The sequence below is a fragment of the Cupressus sempervirens genome, chromosome 2 (genome assembly GCF_028749045.1).
Source record: "Cupressus sempervirens isolate cs-2001-9-10 chromosome 2, ASM2874904v1, whole genome shotgun sequence".
NCBI lineage: Eukaryota > Viridiplantae > Streptophyta > Pinopsida > Cupressales > Cupressaceae > Cupressus > Cupressus sempervirens.
Window position 1 is genome coordinate 471,418,936 of NC_143119.1, and position 22,671 is coordinate 471,441,606.

Here is a 22,671-nt window from a genome sequence, read left to right on the forward strand (position 1 = left end):
AACAAAAAAATTATATCAGAAAAAATCACTTAAATATACACGAAAACACAAACCTATTAGAAATAAAGAAGCATGGATCTCCTTTGTAGATAACAAGTTGTGTCGATTTTGATACTGCAGCAACAATCTACAGTGATTGGCATTAGTCACAAATTAACAAATTTAAGTTCAATAAGAACAAGATAAAAGTGTGATCTATGTACTTACTGTATTGAAAAATGAATCATATGCTTCCTCTGCTAGGTATGCTAGTGTAGTTCCACAATCAACAATGGTTCCACGAGTGTTTGTTGTAGTAAAAACTTGAGGATCAATAGGCAGTTTCTGCCCATTCACAGCAATACCCAGAAGATTTAAATTGTAATGCGACCTACAAATTGTAACAGAAAAAAAGTCAACTATCATGTGACAAGCATTTATTGTCTGTGCTTTCTAATTCTTACTTTTTACATGAAGCTGAGATAATAGCACCATATTAATTGACATAAATAAAAATACATAAGAAATCTCTTGAGAACAAAACCTATTTTGCATATTGCTGATACAATCCAAAAATTTGAGAAAGGGTGATATGGTTCCCTCCTTCCTTCGGCTATCTAAAAATTAAACTTTGCTGGTAATACCAAAGGCAATCCTACCCCAGATGATGGAGGAGGATTATTACAAGACTCATTCTATCAAACATTAATAATACATACTATTGATAATAAAATATCAAAATGATTCACACCATAGTACCAAAAATCATTCTTGAAAATAGCTAAGCAAACCCAAAAGACAAAGCTCTTGCCATTTAATTGAAAAAATTGGGTTGAGAATAGGGTCAAGTTCATTGTTAGGTTTAGGAAAAGTATTCTGCTGCAGAAATGAGAAGAAATGATTTAATTTATGAAAAAATGCAGTTTTTGGCTTCAGTGATTAGTTGCCAAAAAAAAAACATAATTTATTCGGCAAAGACACTTGGGCTAACCAGTGATTAAACAGAATAAAATGCAATTTTTTGATGATTTCTGCAACTTAAGTTATAAGTTCAAACAAACAAGCATAGGCAATGCACCTCCTCTGAGGACTTCAAACTGCAATGCTGCAAGGGAGGAAAAGAAAGATTGTGGAAGGTGAGTCCTAAATGAACTTCAAAATTATGGATAAAGGACAGGTTGATGCATGGCAGCTGAATCAATATTTCAAGAAGCCTTATGTCTCCCTAGTAAAGTTGAAGCAGTGCGCTTCGAGTTCATTCAAACTAAGAGGAAAGAGGAAAGTCGCCTATCTTGTTGAAAAAGATGTGCTGTGATGTTGTATGTTGTGTGTTACAAGACAATCAAAATAGATTTTTCTTCAGGTTCAGGAAAGAAAAATGTGAAAAAGTGTTAAGGGCAACTAGTGCTTTCCTCACAGGAAAACCAGTTGGTTGGCTGGATAAAATGAAGCTTGCTGCCTCACACTTACAGGCTCATTTCTCATCTTAAATAGAACAGTGGAACCAAGAACCCTACAAGGAACATTTGGACTGAGTTAAAAGAAAGATTGAAATAAATGTGAAACAAATAATGATTAAGCCTAATCAACAAGAAGGAAGAATGTCTTTGATGGAGCTGACAAACAAACAATGTTATATTCTATCTAATGATAAAATCACCTTTTTCTTCCCTGAAGATCATCATTATCAAGAGGCAGTTATTCAGTGTAATGGTGGTGAAGATGCAACTCACTTTGACTGTGTAGTTGGTGAAGATGCAGCTCACTTTGACTATGTTATGGACTACACACTCATGATAGTAATATACAAATTGCTAGTTGACTGTAGTTTAAATCTCCCCACTTAGCAATCAGAGCCCAGCCTGACAATTGCACTGGGCAGATTATGATGAGGAATCTAACAGAGATAAAGATATTATTAAAAATGCAAGGCCTTGGGATGCATCTAAAACTACATTATATTTTGGTCTGTATAATCAATTTGATAAAATTCCTTTTTGATTGAGTAGTAAGGGAAAACCACCATCGCTGTGTTGGCAACTTGGCTAAGGTAAGTAGTGGGATGTTGTCATTAAAGGCAACTCTATGCATGGTTAAGGCTGCTCACAATGAAGACACAGTTCGGCTATATTATTATGAAGAAATCGACTAAGTATGACAAGAGAAAACGGGGTACAGTCAGATTGCTTTCATCAGCAAGCTTCATCGGAAGCAGATACAAGGCTGTAGTTTTGGAATATGATAGAATGGGGAGTATACATGATGCATCTATGTTTACTAATGTTAGTATGACAGTTAGTGCATGTTTTGGATAAATAATCAGAAGACATTTTGACATCGCAGAGGCAGAGTACACAGGACAGATTGGTTATTTTGGCTAAGGCATTGAATTGACTTGTCAATTCAAGGACTTAGGAATATAGGGACAACATACTAGTTGCTAACCCTTACTTAGCAGATTGTAATAATAAGTTTTGGAAACGTGTAAGTCAGTTATTCAGGCCGACTGAACAAAGAGTTAAGGGAAAATGGTATAAAGGAAGGACTTCTTGATTAGAGAAGACACACATGATTATGCTATGCTATGTTTATGATATGCAAGCTTTATTTATGCTGGTTAGATTATGTTTTGATGGTCAGAGCAGAGAAGAGGTATATGGGCATGATTAGATGAATGGAACAGCAAACGACTAATCAGATATTGGAGATATCAGTATAGTCAAGCTTTTGGTATTTCTCTATACTACTCGCAAAGTTGTATATTGTTGTGGTGCAGTGAGCACATTTTGTAGTACAACTCCTAACAGGGGTGAGACCTCTAACAAGGTCAAGTCCTCTAACAAGGATAGACACACTATATTCATGTAATAGACTCCTAACAGGATCAAAACCTTTTACAAGGTACTTTTGGTTAGTGGATCATTTTGTGGGTACCATCCCCACCAGGGTTTTCCCTTGGCCAGGGTTTCCATAGTTCACAAAATATGGTGTTATGAGTTTCTTTGTGGGATGTTCATTGATACTTTTCAGTTTAGTTATTTATACATGTATATGGTTTATTTCTGATATCCATAATTGGGCAAACAGTATTGGAATGCTGATGCCTCAAAACCCCCCACCTCCCTCCTCCCTGCCCCGTCCCCCCTCACCCTCACCCTCACCCCCCCTTCAGTATTCCCTATTTCTAACAGGTTGTACCACTTTACTCTTAACCGAATAGAGTCATTTTTTATCACAATGACTGTTTGCAGGGGTTGTGGTATCAGGTGACCAAAAAATGAAATAGACCTGTCTAAAAGTCTACCATCTCTGCTTATTTCAAAGAGTGATGTCTCCTTACCTTTTAATGCATTACATCAATTTGTGTCTGCACATAATTGGATTGGCATCTGAAGGGCAAATTGGGTGAAAGGTGAAAGCAGGGATTGACTTCTATTTTTCTTTCATCTTTCAATGGCAGTCGATATTGAGCTAGCCTGTTGTAGAAGACACGGAAACAGAAAGTACATGCTTTTGCAGGTGTATCACAATTACTTGGGAAGTGAAAATGCTTAATAATTTTTCTGTTTGTTGAATTTGTAGAGATGGTAAACTTTTAGTTCCTTCTCTTTTTCTGTTCTAATAAGCAACTTTGTAAGGATTGATTAAATTCCACAGCTGGATATAAGCATGGAAGGAGTGTGATGAAATCTATTTTTATACAAGCGAATGGTTGTAATGCTGTTGTGAAGTACAAATTTCAAATTTTCTTTTGTGCATGGGATGTTGCTGAATTGTATCCAAATTCATCCTACAGCGCAATCTGTGAGCTGCATTGGGTATCATCATCCTGCCTAGATGATAAAGGTGATAAAAATCCCACAGATATGTATGAGACCCTGGCTTGATTAGTATATATTATCAGTTGGGATCAATATTTTCACATATTTTCTATTCTGTAGAATTTCATAACAGAGGGATGGGAGCTATTCACCAAAATTTGGAACAGCCGTCGGCTATGAAAATATATAACATTCATATATGTATGTATGTATGTAAACATGCATCCATATATAATTGTATGTATGTACGTATATACATATACGTATCTAGTAAACATGTTTTCATGTACATAAATTATATGTGTGAATATTTATATAAAAATAACTTAAACTAAGCTAAAAATGTTAAATAACTTGATACACGATCCAACATTGAATGATTTTGTAACATTACTACAAATACAAAATACTCTATTTATAATGAAAATTCATTGATCTAAACATCCTTCTATGATTCATGATTCATTTCAGCAATTCATAAGGTTAAAGTGATAGTGTAATCAGTTACTCCAAGACATATAATTTGACTTGTGGTAGTCATATTCTTCTATAGACACATATGTGAACATCTACAGAAGTCAAGAGTCCAAAAGAAAATTCTAAAGTCTCTATAAGCATTGCAATTAAGGTCCCAGTGCCCAATGAATGAAGGCAGCTTGGGACTTGCAGCTCCACACAAATATAATTCTCAGGACACAAGATTGAAGAAAGAAAAAACAAATCAATTTTTTTTCTTTTGTTTACTTAAATCAGATTTGGCCTTACACCAATGTACAGGCATGCACCATAGCTAACAGAAGCTAGGTATCCATCCCAAGTCTCTCCTTGTTGACAACCATGTCAAGACCTGTGTTTCTATAAAAGAGAGGTGGCCTAGTGGTGGAGAACTTGTACTCTTGAAAGAGAGGTCACAAGTTCAAATCCCACTGGGGGGTAGGGTATGTATGCCTCATTTGTAGCGCCAAGCACCTCTCGAAAAAGAGTACGAGGTAGTCCCATATCACTGTCACCATATGTAAACCCAAAAACTATGGCATAGTGTCGTGGACTATAAAACTTCCTTTCCTTTCCTTTCCTTTCCTATAAGTCCAGAATTTTTTAACCCTTTTTTTCCTTTTTTCTTTTTATTTTGTTTCTTTATGTACTCTACCTTGACCCCATCCAAAAGCATTTTTCTTAAAAGAAACTGGCATGGAAATTAGGTGAGCTAGCAATTAGTAGTCTAACACCAAAAAGCAAGGTAACTGTCCCCTTATTATGGATATGTTTTTGCATAGGAGTGAGACCTGAACGGAAAAATCAACTGCAGCAAATGGGCAGGAGGATACGTAAAGGCCCAGACCACATTCTCCTTTTTAGCTGCACAATAAAGAGTAACCACAACCTGCTGGGTGGAAAGTTTTCTCCAAAATTCCCACGAACTCATAACAAAAAGGTGTTAGCATAGTCAAAAATAAAAGTAATTAATAAGTTTAGCTTAGAGGAAGAGTTTTGTGCCATTAATGACAAATCATGAGTCCCACCAGAGAATCACAGGGGTGAAAGACTTAAGTTCAATCGCTCCAGATAGAACTCAGAGCCGCGAGACCCAGGGGAACCTCTTATTAGAGAGGGTCTTGTACAGGTACAGCATAGGCCCCAGCAGGTAAAATTCCTTTTTAATTTTTGTCATCAGATACAGCGGGGATATTCAATTTCCATCAGGACTGCAAATATATTGTCCAAGATCTGGGCTATATTTGGTGAAGTGCATATAAGAAACCGCTGCCACCAAAATCAAGTAACACAAACAGCAGCCTTTAAGGCATTTACACGTCTATCCATCTGCCAAGCTAGAATAAGAACTGCCAAAAGTGACCTCATTACAACTAATGCTACACAATACCCAACAAGAAGAAAAAAATCACAATGCCAAAAAGACTAAGGTCTACACACAACAAGAGACAACACAGAACTAAATTTTAACACCAAACAGGACCTACAACTCAAAGAAAAATAAGAAAGGAAAACAAAACTGGTTGAATGATGTTTCTGGGCATGCAGGATTGCCAAAGCCCTAGATGCTCCTGCATCAAACACTCCAGGTTGGTGTTATATGTTTCATTAGATTGATAACTCATAAAGAAACTGAAGTGAAATCCCCCACTTGAAAACCTCAAAAACATGCATCCAGGTATGCTTCATCTGCTGTCTTATTTTTCCACTTAATCAAGTATTCCCTGTACTCCTTCCCTCTTGTTTTCTTCGTTGTTAAGGAATCTATACAAGCTCAACTTCATCTCTTTCCCTTTCTCACAACTGCCTTCCTTTTGACAATCAAGTCTTGCATTTCCTTCTTAACTGGTCTGCTCTTCATAATATTGATATAATATCGGCAAAATTGAAAATAGGTGACACATCTACAACTTCAAGGAGCTCTATCTCATTGGCAATGGGATGTAAACTTCCGTAAGATCTTACATGCCCCGATTTCTTTCATTTGAGAATTTGTGGGCTCCTAAAGGAAACTTTTGTTTCCTTAAATAAGTGAACAGCAAGTTTCCAACTTCAAAGTTTTCCTTCCTTCTCTTAAGCCTTAAAATTTCCATTTACTTCATTGCACTTTTTTCCACATTCTACTCGACTGCCTGCTGTAACTCAAGTATTTAGTCAGAATTTTTTCCTGCAGCAGCACTTTTTCTATCCAAACCATCAGTGATTCTCAAAGTATCTACCCCTCTCAGGCTGCACGGCGCACCCATACACAATTTGGAAAAGGGTTTTGGTTGTACTCCTGTCAATTGAGTTATTATAGGCAAATTTGGCCTGTTCCAAGATCAAAACCCATTGAGTGGGATTCTTTCCAATCAAACACCCAAACTTCCACTATGCTCATCCAATTCAGGAAGATAGGATGGGCTGGAACTCAGTTTCACAACTAGCTTTTTCCACAAAGTACACTAATAGCAATCCACGAATTTAATTTCTCTATCCAAGACTATCCTCTTTCGCAATCCATAGAGTCTAAACACCTCCTTAAAGAATTGAATGGCGACAGTAAGTGGCATCATTTGACTTTTTGCATGAAATAATCATTTTCAAAACTTTATCTACTACAGCATAAACAGGACTATTACCTCTTTGAGTTCTCCGAGCCCAAGAACAAAGTCGCTGCTTATGTGAGATGCATATAATCCAGTTTTTCGGCTCCCTATTTTGGCAAGTTAACAAACTCTGCAATGCTACATCATATGCTTCACATTCTTACCCATTTTTGATAAATAATTACTTCCATTCAGTTGTGTCAAAGTTTTGTCCATGCCAAAGTGTCCCACTAAGCATACACTATGCTTCTCCCTCATAGATCCTTGAGGGATACACAAGCATTTTCCTTTCAACAATAGCCCCTTGAATGAAATAATCCAACCATGTTGTTTTATACTTTACAGCTGGGTTTTTGCATGCAGCCCATTCCTCTTTAAGTACTACAATGCCTGATAATCCGTGTATAAGACAAACTCCTTTGACAACAACTAATGTCTGCAACTTTTAAGTGCCTTGATGATGAACTGTACTTTTTAGCCTCAATGAACTGTACAATAAAGCAAGTTATCGTTTTATCTTCTTAGCACAAGACTGGTCCAACTGTTGCCCCACTTGCACCATGGTCTACCTAAAAAACACTTCGTCAAAATCCAATATTGCTAAGATGGGTTGTGTAATTTACCTTTTCTATCTAGAGTTGAAAACTCTTATCTACTGCTGTGTCCATTAAAAATTAGTCATGCCATATTTTTTTATCTCTGCAACAAAGGAACAAATATCACTACAATTTCTAGCAAAGTTCCTATAAAAGATTGCTAGGCCATAAAAAGTCCATGTCTCAAATGTACTTCCTGGTGATGGCAACACTTCAATGGCTTTTACCTTTTTGAATTTTCAAATCCATCCAGCTTTCCAGTGAAATGATACATCTGAGACAAATTAGTTTGTTCTTCATAAAACTGCATATGTTTCCAATCAATCAACAACTTTTCTTTCAATCTTTACAAAACTAACCTCAAACGCACCAAATGCTCTTTTTTTATATTGTTGAATCACTAAATAAACAATCACAAACTAACCAAGAAATGGCTTCAATACCTCATTAATCAATGGCATGAAGTTACTTGGTAAATTACCAATCCAAATAGAAGTACAACCCATCCTTGGTCTTCAACGTAGCTTCCCGTTAATCTCCCTTTCTAATCCAAATCTAAAGATAAACACTCGTCAAAAAGTCAATATTTATGAACTATCTAGCTCCACTCAAGCAACCCATCAAATCGTCTATTCAGAGTAATATAAATTGATACTTTACAGTACTTGTTGATGACTTCTGAATCCATGCACATGAGCCACTTGTAATCCATCTTAGGTGTCAATACTCTTGGCACAAGAAGACCACAAACTATCTTTTATCAAAAAAAATCCAATAGCTCTTGGCCTTGCCTCTTCACTTCCTCATTCTCCAATATTATCATTCGTCATGCTGTCTTGTTTGGTGGGCCTGCTTCTAGGATCAAATACAATTATACAAGTGATGGCTAATACTTTGGTGGTGACACATCTAGCAACTCTTGTAACAGCTCTAGGTATTATTCTAACAAATTCCACACTTCCAATGAAAATCCATCTTCTATGCTTTCTGTTTTAATTACTGTGTAATAAAGAATAAGTGCACAATATATTCTTTCCTCTATTGATAGTTTAAAGCATCTAAATCTTGTTTTTGTAAAATCAAACATAAATTTGGCCTGCTGTCCACTTGTTCTCCACTATCCTTCAATAATGATACAATGTGAATTCTCTTCTATCCCTGGTAACAGTATAAATGTTCTTGCCATCTTGCATACCCATAGAAGCAGAAATCTGGAATGAATCGCAATTAATCCTTGATCAGACATTCTGCCGATTAATTCGCCAAAAAATAAGGGTTTTTTGGTTGTCTTTAGTCAACAATTTTTTGGGTATTTTTTGGTGACTAATAGGTAGAAGTCGCAACCACTCCTTGCAAAAAATTGTGATTATTTCATGTGAAGTTTTTATCGGGAAGAAGCCTTAAACCCTAAATCTGATTTTTTCCCCATTTTTTCAAAAAATCCTACTCTGGTTTGCTGATTTATTCCCCAAACATATATGCTCATACATGCATACGTTTCATGTCATGCTGCCATGGTCTACCTCACGAGATGTGTAGGCATTCATACGCATATACCACAAATACCTCACCCTAATATGCTAGGTTGCATGGACACACATACCCACATACCCAATTACTGGGTACACATACCCCAAGTACCAGGTACTCAGTGGGGAGCATCATAGCTAAGGACCTTGATTAAGATTTTTGATTTTTGTTTCGGTTTTTTGTTTGCGTATCAGCTTGTTGTTTATCAAGCTTAATTCAATAGGAAATCAATTTGAAACTTTGATACGATACCCGAGTAACAATAAACTTCATCATTGTTCAAGTCAAAAGTTTATCATTTGCAACATGTCATTGTTAAATGATTTATGATCTTCTTGTTCATGTTTAAAGTCTGCATTCTCTGTTATGCATCTAAACATTTAGCATATATTATTATTATTAAAAACATATTATAAATCTATAACTTAAAACAATACATTACATCTGCAAATTTTATCACTACTCATATTTTCAGAATTTCTAAAAATATTTTTTTTAAATATTGAGATACCCAAGTACCCCCATCCCTAGTTTTGAAGAAAGTTGTAACTGTACCCTGAGTACCCCTGTCCCCATGCAACCTTGCTAATATGCTTCAAAATATGAAATCAACCAAGCATTTATCAAAAAGTTGGTGCTCTTGTTGCAACAATAAGACTTTGTACAATCTAGGGTGTGGGACTCTTTTCAGCTGAAGCTTCTCCACCATCTCACTAGATATGAAACTTCTGTGCTACCATTAACAACAACCTTGCAACATTTTCCCTTGGACTTGCATATAGAATCCTGAAAAGATTCTCCCTTTCAGCAGGTGCATGCTACTCTTTCTACAATCTCAGCAATACCCTCTTCATCATGAGAAACCCCCTTGTTATTGTTCTTCTACATATTGAGCTGGTGCTACATATTCTTCATCAACGTCTGCCAACTTCTCCACATTACTAGCAAAAGCAATCCTCTAACTCTTCCTCTTTCGTAGCTTTCTCTTCCATTTGAGGAACTTTCTCTATTGCTCATATTCAAATCTTATACAAAAGAATTTTTCTGTTTAATATTTGAGCTGGTCATGTGAAAGATGACAAAAGAAAAAAAGTGAAATGGTACATCAATGAGCTTTGCTTGGCTGTCCAAATATGAATTTAACATAATTTGAGTGAGAGAAAAACAGAAAGTTAATCAAATTTTCCTGAAAGCTAAAGAGAAGTTGGCCATAAAACAATAGAACAACTCTAGAGAAAGAAGATCCTCCAAAAAGAGAACGATATTGTGAAGATAAAAGATAGTAGAATAGTGGGGGTGAATCTAGCGTGAGAGCAAAACAATAAGCTTATCAATTTTCTCTGAGAGCTAAAGAGAAGTTGGCCATAAAACAATAGAACAACTCTAGAGGAAAAAGATCCTCCAAAAAGAGAACAATACGGTGAAGATAAAAGAAAGTAGAATAGTGAGGGTGAATTGAGCACTTTGTGTCTAGAATCACCCCCACTATTCTACTATCATTTATTTTCACTAGTATTTTATGGCCAACTTCACTTTAGCTCTCAAGGAAAATTGATAAGCATCTTGTTTTGCTCTCACTCAAATTATGCTAAATTCACCCTGGACAGCCAAGCAAAGCTCATTGATGTACCTTTCAACTTTTTTTTTCATCTTTAACATGACCAGCTCAAATATTGAACCGGAAAAACTCTTCTGTATAAGATTTGATATTCATCTCTCTACTTGTTTTGAAATTGCTTCAACAAATATAAGTGGTAATCTACAGGAATTCTGATCTCATCTTCGCCACCATCGACCCTACAATGACATGTTCTTTGTGATGCTGAAATTCATTCTATCATATGCCCCGCTGTCCTCACATGAATAATGACTGCTGTCTCCAACATGGACCCAGTAAGCAGCAGCATGTAGAGAGTACCATTACCAGAAAATTCAAACCAAGCATCCAATTCCACCCCGATATCTTTATCATCCAAGCTGTACATCTTTCAAATAAGGATGCATAACCCTTCAATTTGGTACTAGTGTGCTTTGTCATCTTCCGGTCTTCTATGGAGTCAAATTCAAAGTACTCCTCCATATCTACATTTGAAGTCTCCATCTGTGGTCAAATTCAAAGTACTCGTCCATACTTACATTTGAAGAATTAATCCAAATCACAAGATTTTTAACATTTGAAGTCTCCATCTGTGGTCGATTTCCCATGAATGGCATTCCCTTATAAAAGGCTTGTCAATATACTTTCCCCATTGGACAACTAGATGTTCTTTATCTTTGCTTTTATTCTGAACAACCACACCTTTCTTCTGTGTTTTAACTTCTTTCTAATGCTAATCTTCTTCTTCACTTATGTCCTCAACAAGCACACCCTTCCTTTGTGTTCTTTCCAATGCTTCTAACGTTGCTGCCATTTCACCCAACATCTATACCATTGCAATATTTCCACTTGCCATGTCTTTTCAACCTTCTGCAACTATAAGATCCACAAGCCCACAAAATAAACTCTTAAGATTCTCAAGCCCAACAAACTAACCAATTGCAATACCATTTAGTGTAGCCAAACTCCTAATGCCCAGTGAATGACAGCTTGGGTCAACAAATATAATTCTCAGGAAACAAGATTAAAGATTAAATATATATTAGAATTTCTCCTTTTTTAACATCAAAGATCATATTGAACAGGTATACAGCCTGATGACAACAGTTCAACAATGTGATCAAATTGCCCCTACTACAGGCATGCAGACACAGATAACAGTAATTTTGAATTCATCCCAACTCTCTCAGAACAATAATCATGTGAGGACCTTCATCTCCATAAGTTTAGAATTTTTTCAAAACTTTTAGTTTTATTTATTTCTCATTCTTTTTATTGTATATCCACACATGAATATATACATACATATGGGCATGCAGACACACAGATAACAGTAATTTTGAATTCATCTCAACTCTCTCAGAACAATTATCATGTGAGGACCTTCAACTCCATAACTTTAGAATTTTTTCACAATTTTTAGTTTGATTTATTTCTCATTCTTTTTATTGTATTTATATGCATACATACATACATGCATGTATGCATCCACACATGAATGCATACATACATATGTATGTATATTTATAGAGAGAGAGAGAGACTAATCAAAAGTTTGTCACCAAATATAATGCCCGGATAATTACTGCCGGGGGATACTGGATCAACCCACAGGAGTCACACGACACCAAGGCCGGAAAACCAACTACATCAACTATTCATCAAAAATAAATAAAAACAGTACAAAAGCCCTCAGGGTGCAAGAGCAGTGCCAGCTGAGGGAGGAGGATAATATTTGTCATCAAAACCCATACATCAGCAGATTAAGAGGTTGGTTTGGAATAGACCACCCATTAATATCATTTTTATCTTTTTATTCTTCTTCTTCCCTCCGAGAGGGTGAAATCGCAAGCATGAACCAAGGAAACCCCTTGTCATTAGTGGCGGAAGGCCACCTAGAAGCAAAGGCAAGATCAAGAACAACAGCAACAAGGGACCAGCCAGACCTGTGTCGAGAAGGAGAAACAGAGTGGCGACGCCACCCATCTCCACCTCCACCCGAAGAATGGCGAGGGGCTTGGGATCTTAGGGTAGGCGAGCAATGGGCAGAGGAGTTGTGGCCGCAACCGCGGCATCCCTCAGCGGAGTGCAATCAGCAGAGGAAGCAACTGGCGACACCTGAGCCACCGTACAAAGGGCATTGCCCTATTGATCTAAGAACTCTTATAGGTTCCTTTAAAATTTTAATCCTCACAACCAATAGGAATATTTGATTGCAATCAAGAGTGTTATACCGTATTCGACCTAATACATATTTGGTCAGGTGAAAATAAGAATTGCTACTATCTACAAGGTAATAAATGGCTCTCATGCCCAACCTAAAAGTATGAGCACATGTCTATCCATCAGATATCCACAAGCTTCCAATGGTGATTTCATCACAGCTAACACTACACAACACTCAATACGAAGAAAACCTAAGGTACAACATGACTCTCGTGCCCAACCTAAAAGCATGAGCACATGTCTATCCATCAAACATTTACAAGCTTCAAATGGTGATTTCATCACAAATAATGCTACACAACATTCACTACGAAGAAAACGTACGGTAAAACACCAAGGACACTAAGGTCTACACACAACAAGAGACAACACATGAGGAAATATCTTTGAACACCACATAGGACCTACACCAAAAAGAGAAAGAAAATCGGTCAAAAAATGTTTGGGGCATGAAGAACTGCAAAAGCCTTAAGCATTCCTGCATCAATAAGTCCCTAAAAGCATCCACTAGAAGGTAGGAAAAACCTTCAATAAAGGTCTCATACTCTTAGTCATCACTAGTTAGGATGTCTTTTCTATCAATTGCTTAAAATAGTAAAAAAGAGTATTCATTATTGTATATAGAGCTAATAACCTATACTCTACATTATAAATGTAGCATTTATAGTTCTCACTTGGTACATACCATGTTTCTTAAATAATAATGTTCCCAACCAAATCAATCCCAATCTCCTGTACATGAGACATCTCATTTCTATTTCAATGTCCCCTATTAGGGATAATGAAATATATCCACTAAATTTCAATAAGATTGAACAATCAAAATAAATAATAATAAATGATTTGATCATAGCATAAATCATTTTGGGAAAAAATCAGCAAACTAGAGTAGGATTTTTTGACAAAAAGGGGAAAATATATATTTCCAAAATTTCAATATTATGCCTTCAAAATTCAAAAGTAACAAAAACCTTATGGTGAAGAGAAATGCTAACTATAACAATATTTAAATCCAAATGGCATTTGCATACCCATGATTAATAACAAATCCTCTGCTAATGGCAAAGCTCTGCATAAAAAAACAATGAAGCTCTGTTGTTCCGCTAATGGTTAACCTCTGCTTAAGTAGAATGGGAACCTAAAGTTGCTCCACTCATGGTGAACTATTGTAGAAGACATCATGCCACCCGCACCATTTTATAACAAATCGCCACGTTTTCCATCGCACACCTTATGATTTCCATTCGATGGGGATTTTTTAACTTCTTGGGCCAAAAATTGTTGACCCTTTTACCAATTTATTGAGGGAAAATTGGCAACATGCCTAATTCTCAATTAATCGGGTTTAAACATTACTTTTACCAATTTATGCTTCTATGGATTAGATAACTACAGAAAATTACAACTTTCTTGAATTTCTCATATAGAGTTTGATTTGCACATATTTGAGGCAACCTTGTGCGAGGAGGTTTGAAGGTTGATATGAAATTTAGAGTAAGTATGACATTCCATCAAAAGCAACCTTGACTGGAAAAAGTCAATTGATTGAGAGGGAGAAGTTCAAGGTGAAATTACTTGTAATGCATTCTTCTTTGTGAGAGAGAAGTTTGAGGTGAAACCCCTTTTCCACCATCTAGGAGCAATTATGGTGGATCTACCCTCTAACATGGTTCATGGTGTATATCATGTGAGTTACTACATGATTCTATTGGCAAACATCATGAGAGGTGACGATCTTTCATCAATGTTTGTTTATGGTCGCTATTGTAAGGTGATGACTTTAACAATGGTTTGACCTATTATCATGACGGACTACATTAAGTTATTATCCCCAAGATCATGATAACGAACGTGTCATGATGGACTACATTAAGTTGCTACCCCGGAATGAACTAGAGATCATGATTGTTATTTGATAGACAACATTCAGTTGTTGCCTTGGAATGAGCCGAAGATCAAATAACACATATCCTTCTAGGATATAACATATTCTTTGGGTAGGCATCATGAACTTGATGCTAGTGCACATACCATAAAAATATGAGATTGATAAGTTATCATATGAGTGATATTACAAATTGCAGATTACCATTTCGTAAGATGGTTGTGTTGTTTAAATCCTCTCTCGCTAAGAGGGAGTGTTGATGTTACGAAACTCAGACTCACCTCTGGCTTGGAAAGTCAAAATTGGGCTCGGACTCAGTCTCGGCGACTAAACTCAGCAAGAACTCATAAAATTGAAAAATCCAATGTCCCTGGACTCGGCAAGTCCATGGTGACTCTACCAAGACTCTGCTAAGTCCGAGGACAAAGACAATCTACCTCATTTTGATGGACTCTGGCTTGGACTCGATGATTCGTGCTCTGATTCGCAAGGTCGCGGAACTATGGATGAAATAGCATCAGTGGGATTATATCTAATTGACATAATTATACATGCATACATATAAATATTGATGGACTCTGGCTCGAACTCAATGATTCCTGCTCTAATTCGCAAGGTCCCGGAACTATGAATGAAATAGCATCAGTGGGATTATATCTGATTGACATAATTATACATGCATACATATGTATATGTATATGTATATGTATATGCATATGCATATGTATGTGTGTGTGCGTATATCGAAAGTTAACATCTATTTTGATGGATATATGTTGATATCCTTAAATATGTCATTCTAAGAATATCATATTGAGATGATATCTCTCTATATGCTTGAGAGCATAATGTGTTCTATAAAAATCCTCTCTAGCTAAGAGGGAGTGTTAATTCTGTAGCTTGAGTCGGATTGAATTGACCTAGAGATAATCCTTTTATGGTTATTGGTTAATCATCAATTAGGCAAACTTTCATATGTGTGTGTGTGTTTATATTATTGTTAATATTGTCGAATTGGTAATTACCTTACAAATTACCATAGAGACATGTCTCTTCATGAGACATGTCTCCTCTACTCATATTTATATACGTTTCGAATCTGCACTTGGAACACATAGAAATAATTGCAGTGTCATTACATTTGCAGCGATGCTTTCTCTTAACACAAGAAGATAATGTTGATCTGTATCAAGATCTGCCTGCTGCTCCAGAATAATGTCCTTTAAAACCATGCATTATTTGGATATCTATCTGTCTATGTGAGATACTGCTGCTCCTGATTTATGACACTAAGATTGTGCATTAACTTTGTATTAGTCTGCCTATTGTAGGCCCTTGAAACTCGATTGCTTTACTTGATTGAAATCCCTGTAATTATGCATTTCAGTTATGAAGCTTCACCTGATTTATATATATGAAATAGATGCTTCCATATTATAAATTTTGGCTGCTCGATTGAGCCCTTCAGATTTAGGTGATAATAAAATATAGTCTCCATATCTCACAACACACCATTACACCCTTCAAAATAACTTGGTTTTATACCCTTATCTTCCAAGAGTCATACTCTTTGGAATTTAAGAGTCATATCTTTCTATTTAACTATTGCCTTCCACTCTTTTACTTGTTTTGTTTAAAGCACTTTTAGTTTCCAAGTCACACGTATGATTTAGCCACACCAAATCATTCTTTAATCATACATGTAATGTCCTTATCTTCAAAGATTTAGAAATAAAATTCAGGTCTAAAAATAACATGCATAACAGCAAACCAAACTACGGCTTCATACAACAAGCTCAATTACACAAACCATCAGACGATACCAAAAAAAACAACACAAAAATATACCAAAAAAACAATACTATGGTTCTGCTCCAAACTTCTCCAAGAGTAACTGTTTGTTCATCGAATGAAAATGACAATTCATAGGACTGATTACAGACTCAAGAACAGCAGCATACTGCTGTTACACATTTGTAAAGCTAACTCAGAAGAAAAATCACGAACTATGTGTCAAAAGCACTCCAAACAACACCTAAAATAAACCTGCAAACTACAAAAGCAGTAACAAACAAAGCCACCAATTCTCCTTGAGCCCAAATACAAACAAAGTCAGAATGTCGTCGATGGACAAGGATTTTCGGCCATTGCTCATAAATGCTCATGAGTTTCTGTCCACAAGCTCTCTCCTTCAACGGGGTCCCATCCACTGAAGAAAGCTTCCAGAAAATCTGCAAATTTAGAGAAGAAAATGATAATCAACAACACTCCAAATTACAAAAGAGTGACCCAGTATTTATATCCATCATGTATGCAAGATTTGGGTGCTCAAATTCAAACTCCCTCCATTAGAATTCCCACTAATTTAATTATGATATGTAATATCTAAAATTTATCCTGTGTCAGCTTTCCCAAAATGGAACAAATTCAAATCCAAACTCCTTTGGAATTCCTACTAATTTGATTATGACAATTGCCAAAAGTTGTCATTATCAAATATTTTCCTCCACTTGTAATGATAGAAACTTTCTATAATTTTTCCTGCAACAGCTTTTCCATAATGGCATAAATTCCAACAGCCCGTTGAGAGTTAAAATAAATTAAATGTCCTTTTGATTTGAGGATATTTGGACATATCGAAATATTAAATAAATTATTCTAAAAAGGGGACATGACAAGTTGTTCAAAAATCCCTGGACATTCCCAAGTTGCATCCTCTGCTGGTAAATTCTTCCATTTAATCAAGTATTCAAAAATACTTCTATTTCTCAACCTTTTATCCCTGGTTTTCAAAACTCCTTTAGAAATCAAGATCAAATTCCCTTCATCACCCAAGGATGGCAAATCAAGTGAAGGCACAATCTGTAATCCAATGACTTTCTTCAAACAAGAAACATGAAATACATTGTGGATGACTGTTTGGAGGAAGCTCCAACTCATATGCTACCTCACCTATTCTTTTGATGATCCTATATGGTCTATAGGACTTAGGCTTCAAATTTTCAGCCCCACTATTTTTTAAAGAGTTTTGTCTATATGGCTGCAATCTTAGGAAAAAAATTCTCTAACATCAAAAGATCTGTCTGTTTTTTCCCTGTCTGCATACATCTTTTGTTGTTTTGTACTTGCCTTAAGTTATCTTTCAGTGACCTTAATATATCTCAATTCTGATTAAGGTCACTATCTGCGGGTACTCTACTGTCTGAAAACAAATGAATCAGAAAATGAAATTGCATCATATCCATATAATGCTCAAAAGGGTGGTGTACCAATGAAAATGCAATATTTTTGTTGTAGCAGTACTCTCCCAAGGGTACTCTCCCAAGTGCAACCATTTTACCCATTAGTTTGCTGATATTGATTCCTCAAGTAGCCCTCTATCCACTTTTAACAATTTATGTCTGGCCATTTGTTTGTGAATGACAACTTGTGCTAGGAGTGAGTTTTGTACCTGTCAAGTGGAAAACCTCCTTCAAAAAGAACTCATATATCTACTATCTCTATCACTAACAATTCCCTTAGGCAATCCATACAATCTAAATATCTCCTTGAAAAAAAACTCTGCTATTTGGAGAGTTTTAAATTCTGATGTAATAGGAAGAAATGTACATACTTTGTCAATCCATCTGCCACAACATAAATGCAATCTTTACCTCGGAAATTAGGAAGTCCCCTCATGAAGTCCATAGATAAGGTTTTCCCTTTTTTTTTCATGTGTGGCAAGTGGTTGTAGTAAGCATGGAAAGGAAACTTGTTCTCCCTTGTCCTGTTGGCAATTCATACATTCCATAATGGATTTGTGTGCATCCTTTTTCAACCCTTTCCAAGAAAATCTTTCTCAAATCTGCTTATCAGTCTTGTAATACCTCTGATGACCAGCCAAGGGAATATCGCAAAATGTCCTCATGATCTTCTCCTTGATCTTTGACTTTGGTACTAAATAGATTCTTTTCTCATATTATGTCAGCTCATCTATCATTGTATACCTGACATCTTGCATCTTTGTATCCAAGACATTTAAAGCAAAGGAATTCTTAGCACATCCAGAGATAAATTTAGCCTTCCAATCATCTAAAATAGTAGACAATGAACATAAGTCAGTTTCCTAGAAAGTGCATCTGCAACCACATTTGCCTTGCCTTTTATGTGTTCTATCTCAAATTCATAAGAGTGCATCTTGCTTGCCCATTTTTGTTGGCAATCATGTAGGTTCTTTTGATTCATGAAGAACGTCAAACTATTATGGCATGTCTTCACCACAAACTTGCCACAAACTAGATATTGTATAAACTTTTCTAGAGCATAGGAAAGGACGGGCATTTAATGTAGTAGTAAATGATGAAGAACATTAATCTAGCTCTACACACATGCAAAGTCAATTGGCTGGCTACCCAAGGAAAGATGGTGCACAAATGGCATGCAGAGTATATTAATTTCAATTTGCATTTTGCATTGCTTGCTATCCAAGAAGAGTGAAGGAAACTGGTGACAAGCAATCATGTAAGCCAATTTCAGCTTGCAGTCTCCAAAACAGCAGATGCTTTTCTAGGGAGAGGTCTCAGTGGAAAAGCTTAGCAATGTCTTCACCACGAATGATCCATGGTTCCTGCTAATGGTGTGTAGGCTCCTGGGTTACAATTTGAATTTTCTGTTGGCAGACTACAAACTGAGAGCCAACACAGACATTTTATTGTTCTTTAGTGCATGATGGCTAGAATTCAGTTTGAAGTCGAAAGTGTGACAAGTAATGACCAGATGTACAAGAGCCAAGTGGAGAGTGAGGCTTGCGACTTTCCTGTTCATAGCAGAAGCAGGAAGAGGCTCTCAAACAACAATGAGTGACTGAGATGGATTTCACAATACCCATTACACCTGCATCCTTTAATTCTCTACAAGGATGGCACACTTTGCCAAGGCTGAAGGGAACATGCCCAACGAATGTGGAGGGTCTTGTGTGACTACACAAAGGACTAGGAAAAAATCATAAACTTGGGGCAAATCTGAGCAGTTTACCAGACTCAAATTCAAGTTATCGTACTACTGGAGGGACCCACACCATAACGTGGGGATCCAAAAACAATTAACCTGCAAGAGGGGTAGAGGAGGCAAGAGTGTGAAGAGATGTCGAAGTGTGGACAGCCAGAGCTGAGCCAGAGCAAGGATGAAGATGGAGACCACACATGGGAACCTTGTCAGTGGCTGCAGAGAAAGGTACGCTTCATGCACAGGCGACTTGATGCAGGAAAGAGTGTTATGGGCCTCAAGCCTTCAAACTGCCAGATGTAGAAACTGGAAGTGGTGTTGTAACCTTTTTAGAGGTTTTGTGATTTTTGGTGGCAACCTGTCGAGCAACTACAAAGTATAGATCAATTGAATGAATACCATAAAATTGTTTTCCCATCTTTTTCGGCTTCTAATGTTAATGTTGATTGTTTATAACTTTATAGTTGAGGATGTATGTATTATAGTGCTGATGTGGTAGGATGGGGGGTGTATTTTGCCTGACTTGAAATATGTGGTTTGTAAGGATTATGAATGACAGGGGAGTAATGATATATTCTGAAATATGATGTAACTACTTTTATTATTAATAAAATAACAACCTTACTGAGTAAAAATAAATAGAGTTTCTCCTCAATACATTTGTAGTTTTATTTGCTAACTTGCCAATTAGCCTTGCAAGTAGTACCATCCTTTTGGTGTGCCTCAAGAGGTTGACTATTGTGTGTTTCAACATCATTGCATCATCTTGTAGTCACTATCACATATTAGCAAGGTTCCCCGGCATAATTTCCCGTCCTAGTACTGGGGACATTTCGAAGACTTTTTTTAGTTTTTTATTTCTACTCTATCATTGACAGCAGCAGAAAGAGTTTGAAGTTTTGAGTTGAAGGAGCAGCAACAACGGTCTTTTGGAGTGATTTTATCATCTTAGGAAGCAAGAGCTTGGAGGATGTAAGTTTAATCATCATTTCATGCTTGCATTTTTCATTTTTTTCAATGTTTAAGCTTAAAGTAATCCGATTTTTTTTGTTTGCGTTGTTTCAGTTCAACTTCTTTCCTCAATCCCAAAAAAATATAAAAACCAAAATGAGCATCAATGAGAATAGTGGTAGTGAAGAACAATATGGGGGTGGTCAAACTCGTGGTGTTGAATTTGAAGATAGAAGTGGGCAGCCACGATTTCAACCTGATATGTTTAAGTGCCCTTCAAAAATCATGAGCAAATATGCAAAAAGTCCTTTCAACAAAAAAAAAATCTCTTCTCCAAGATGTCACAAATAGGGGTCAGAAGAAAAAAAATGCAGGAGGAACTAAGGTGTGGAATTGTCATGCAAGGGTTAAATCTCACTTGCTGGGTATTGCATGCCATGGGGCTATAGCTTGTCCAAACTTAACTAAAGAGGAGAAAATAGAATCTCATAGATTGCATGATGATCCTGATATGTGGAGACAAGTTTTGACAATAACACCTACTTTATCAAATGCACAATCATCTAGGCCAGTCTCACCCACTATTGGTGCTAGTCCCACTGAGATGAGGAAAGAGGAAGGTGGATGATAAGGGGCAAATAATTGAAACTATGTTTAATGCACTACAACAGAAGCTACAGAGTCATACATTTCTAAATTCTTTTTTCCTAATGCTGTCCCATTTCATGTGGCATAGTTTTTTTATTTCAAACAAATGATGAAAGGCATAGCCACAATGGATCTCTCATTCATAACCCCTGATGATCATAAGCTACGAACAACCCTCCTAGAAAATCAGTTCTCAAGATTAATGTGTTGTTCGAGAATATGAGATGGACTTGCGTTAGGACAGGATGCTCTATTTTGACAGATGGGTGCACTGATGTTAAACATCAGCCACTCATCAATATCATTGTCAAATACCCTGTTGATTCATATATTGTAAAAGCCATGGATTGTCCAAGGAAACATGAGGATGCAAAGTTTCAGTTCAACATTTTGAGACATGCCATAGTGGAAATTGGGCCAACTAATGTTGTACAGGTGATCACAAACTAAGCATGTGTGTGCAAATCAATCAGTTTGATGTTGCAAGGTGCTTATATCTCATCTTTCGAACCCCTTGTGTTCATGCATTAAGCAATGCATTGAAAGACATTGGTAAGATACATTGGGTGAATCAAGTGGTGTTAAAAGCTAGAGAGGTTCAAATGTTCATTTGCAACCACCACACCTCAGCTGCTCTTTTTAGGTCCTTCTCAAAAGAGTTTCTCGAACCAGCTGAGACAGGGTATGCCAATTTGAATTTCTTCATCTTATTACTTCATTTTAAAATTGTTAAATTATTGTTACGTGTTTTGATTTTCTAATTATTGAAAATATTTATAAGTATGCCACATACTACATCTTGATGGAGAGGATGCGATGCTTGAGGTGCATGAGGCTCTACAATTGATGGTGGTGAAAACAAAGTGGACCCGATGGTCTAATTACTCTTTAGATTGTTGATTTTTATGTTATATTAAAATTTCTAATTCTTATTATATAATACTTTCAAATTGTTTGCTTGCATTTTGCAGATACCTTTGTGTTGTCATCTCCCCTAATATAGATGCCATTAGATATGCCCCTAGTAGATATATGAGATATTTAACAGTATGTTGGAGATGATTGAAAAAATAGTTGCAAATAAGGATCCTACTTTGGGGTTTTATGAGGAGCATATTAGGCTCACTGTGATGCGGAGGTGGGACACTATGAATTCCCCGCTTCACATGGCAGCCTACACTCAGAATCCCAAATAGTATGCAGAAATGGATGCAAAGATGCCCTCGTGCAATGATCCTGATGTAGAGATGGCAACCCCTTGATAAGATGTTTTCAAAAGCGAGAGGCTAACATACTTCCCACACAATTACTTGACTTCACAAACCTCTGTGGCCCAAGTTTGAGTAAACCATAGGCAAGGTTCGACAAAGTT

General features: G+C 36.5%; 1 protein-coding gene across 3 annotated transcripts in view; it reads right to left on the reverse strand.

Moving 5' to 3' along the window:
• The window catches only part of LOC149573086 (Eukaryotic aspartyl protease family protein), a 49,687-nt gene that overhangs the window by 21,389 nt on the left and 5,627 nt on the right, over positions 1-22,671 (reverse strand). For all 3 annotated transcript variants that reach the window (XM_089814261.1, XM_089814260.1, XM_089814259.1), the window contains 2 exons: positions 208-370; positions 54-127 (listed from right to left, as the gene is read on the reverse strand). In XM_089814261.1, coding sequence (XP_089670387.1) covers positions 54-127; positions 208-370 — 237 coding nt within the window. The remainder of the gene's footprint in view (positions 1-53; positions 128-207; positions 371-22,671) is intronic.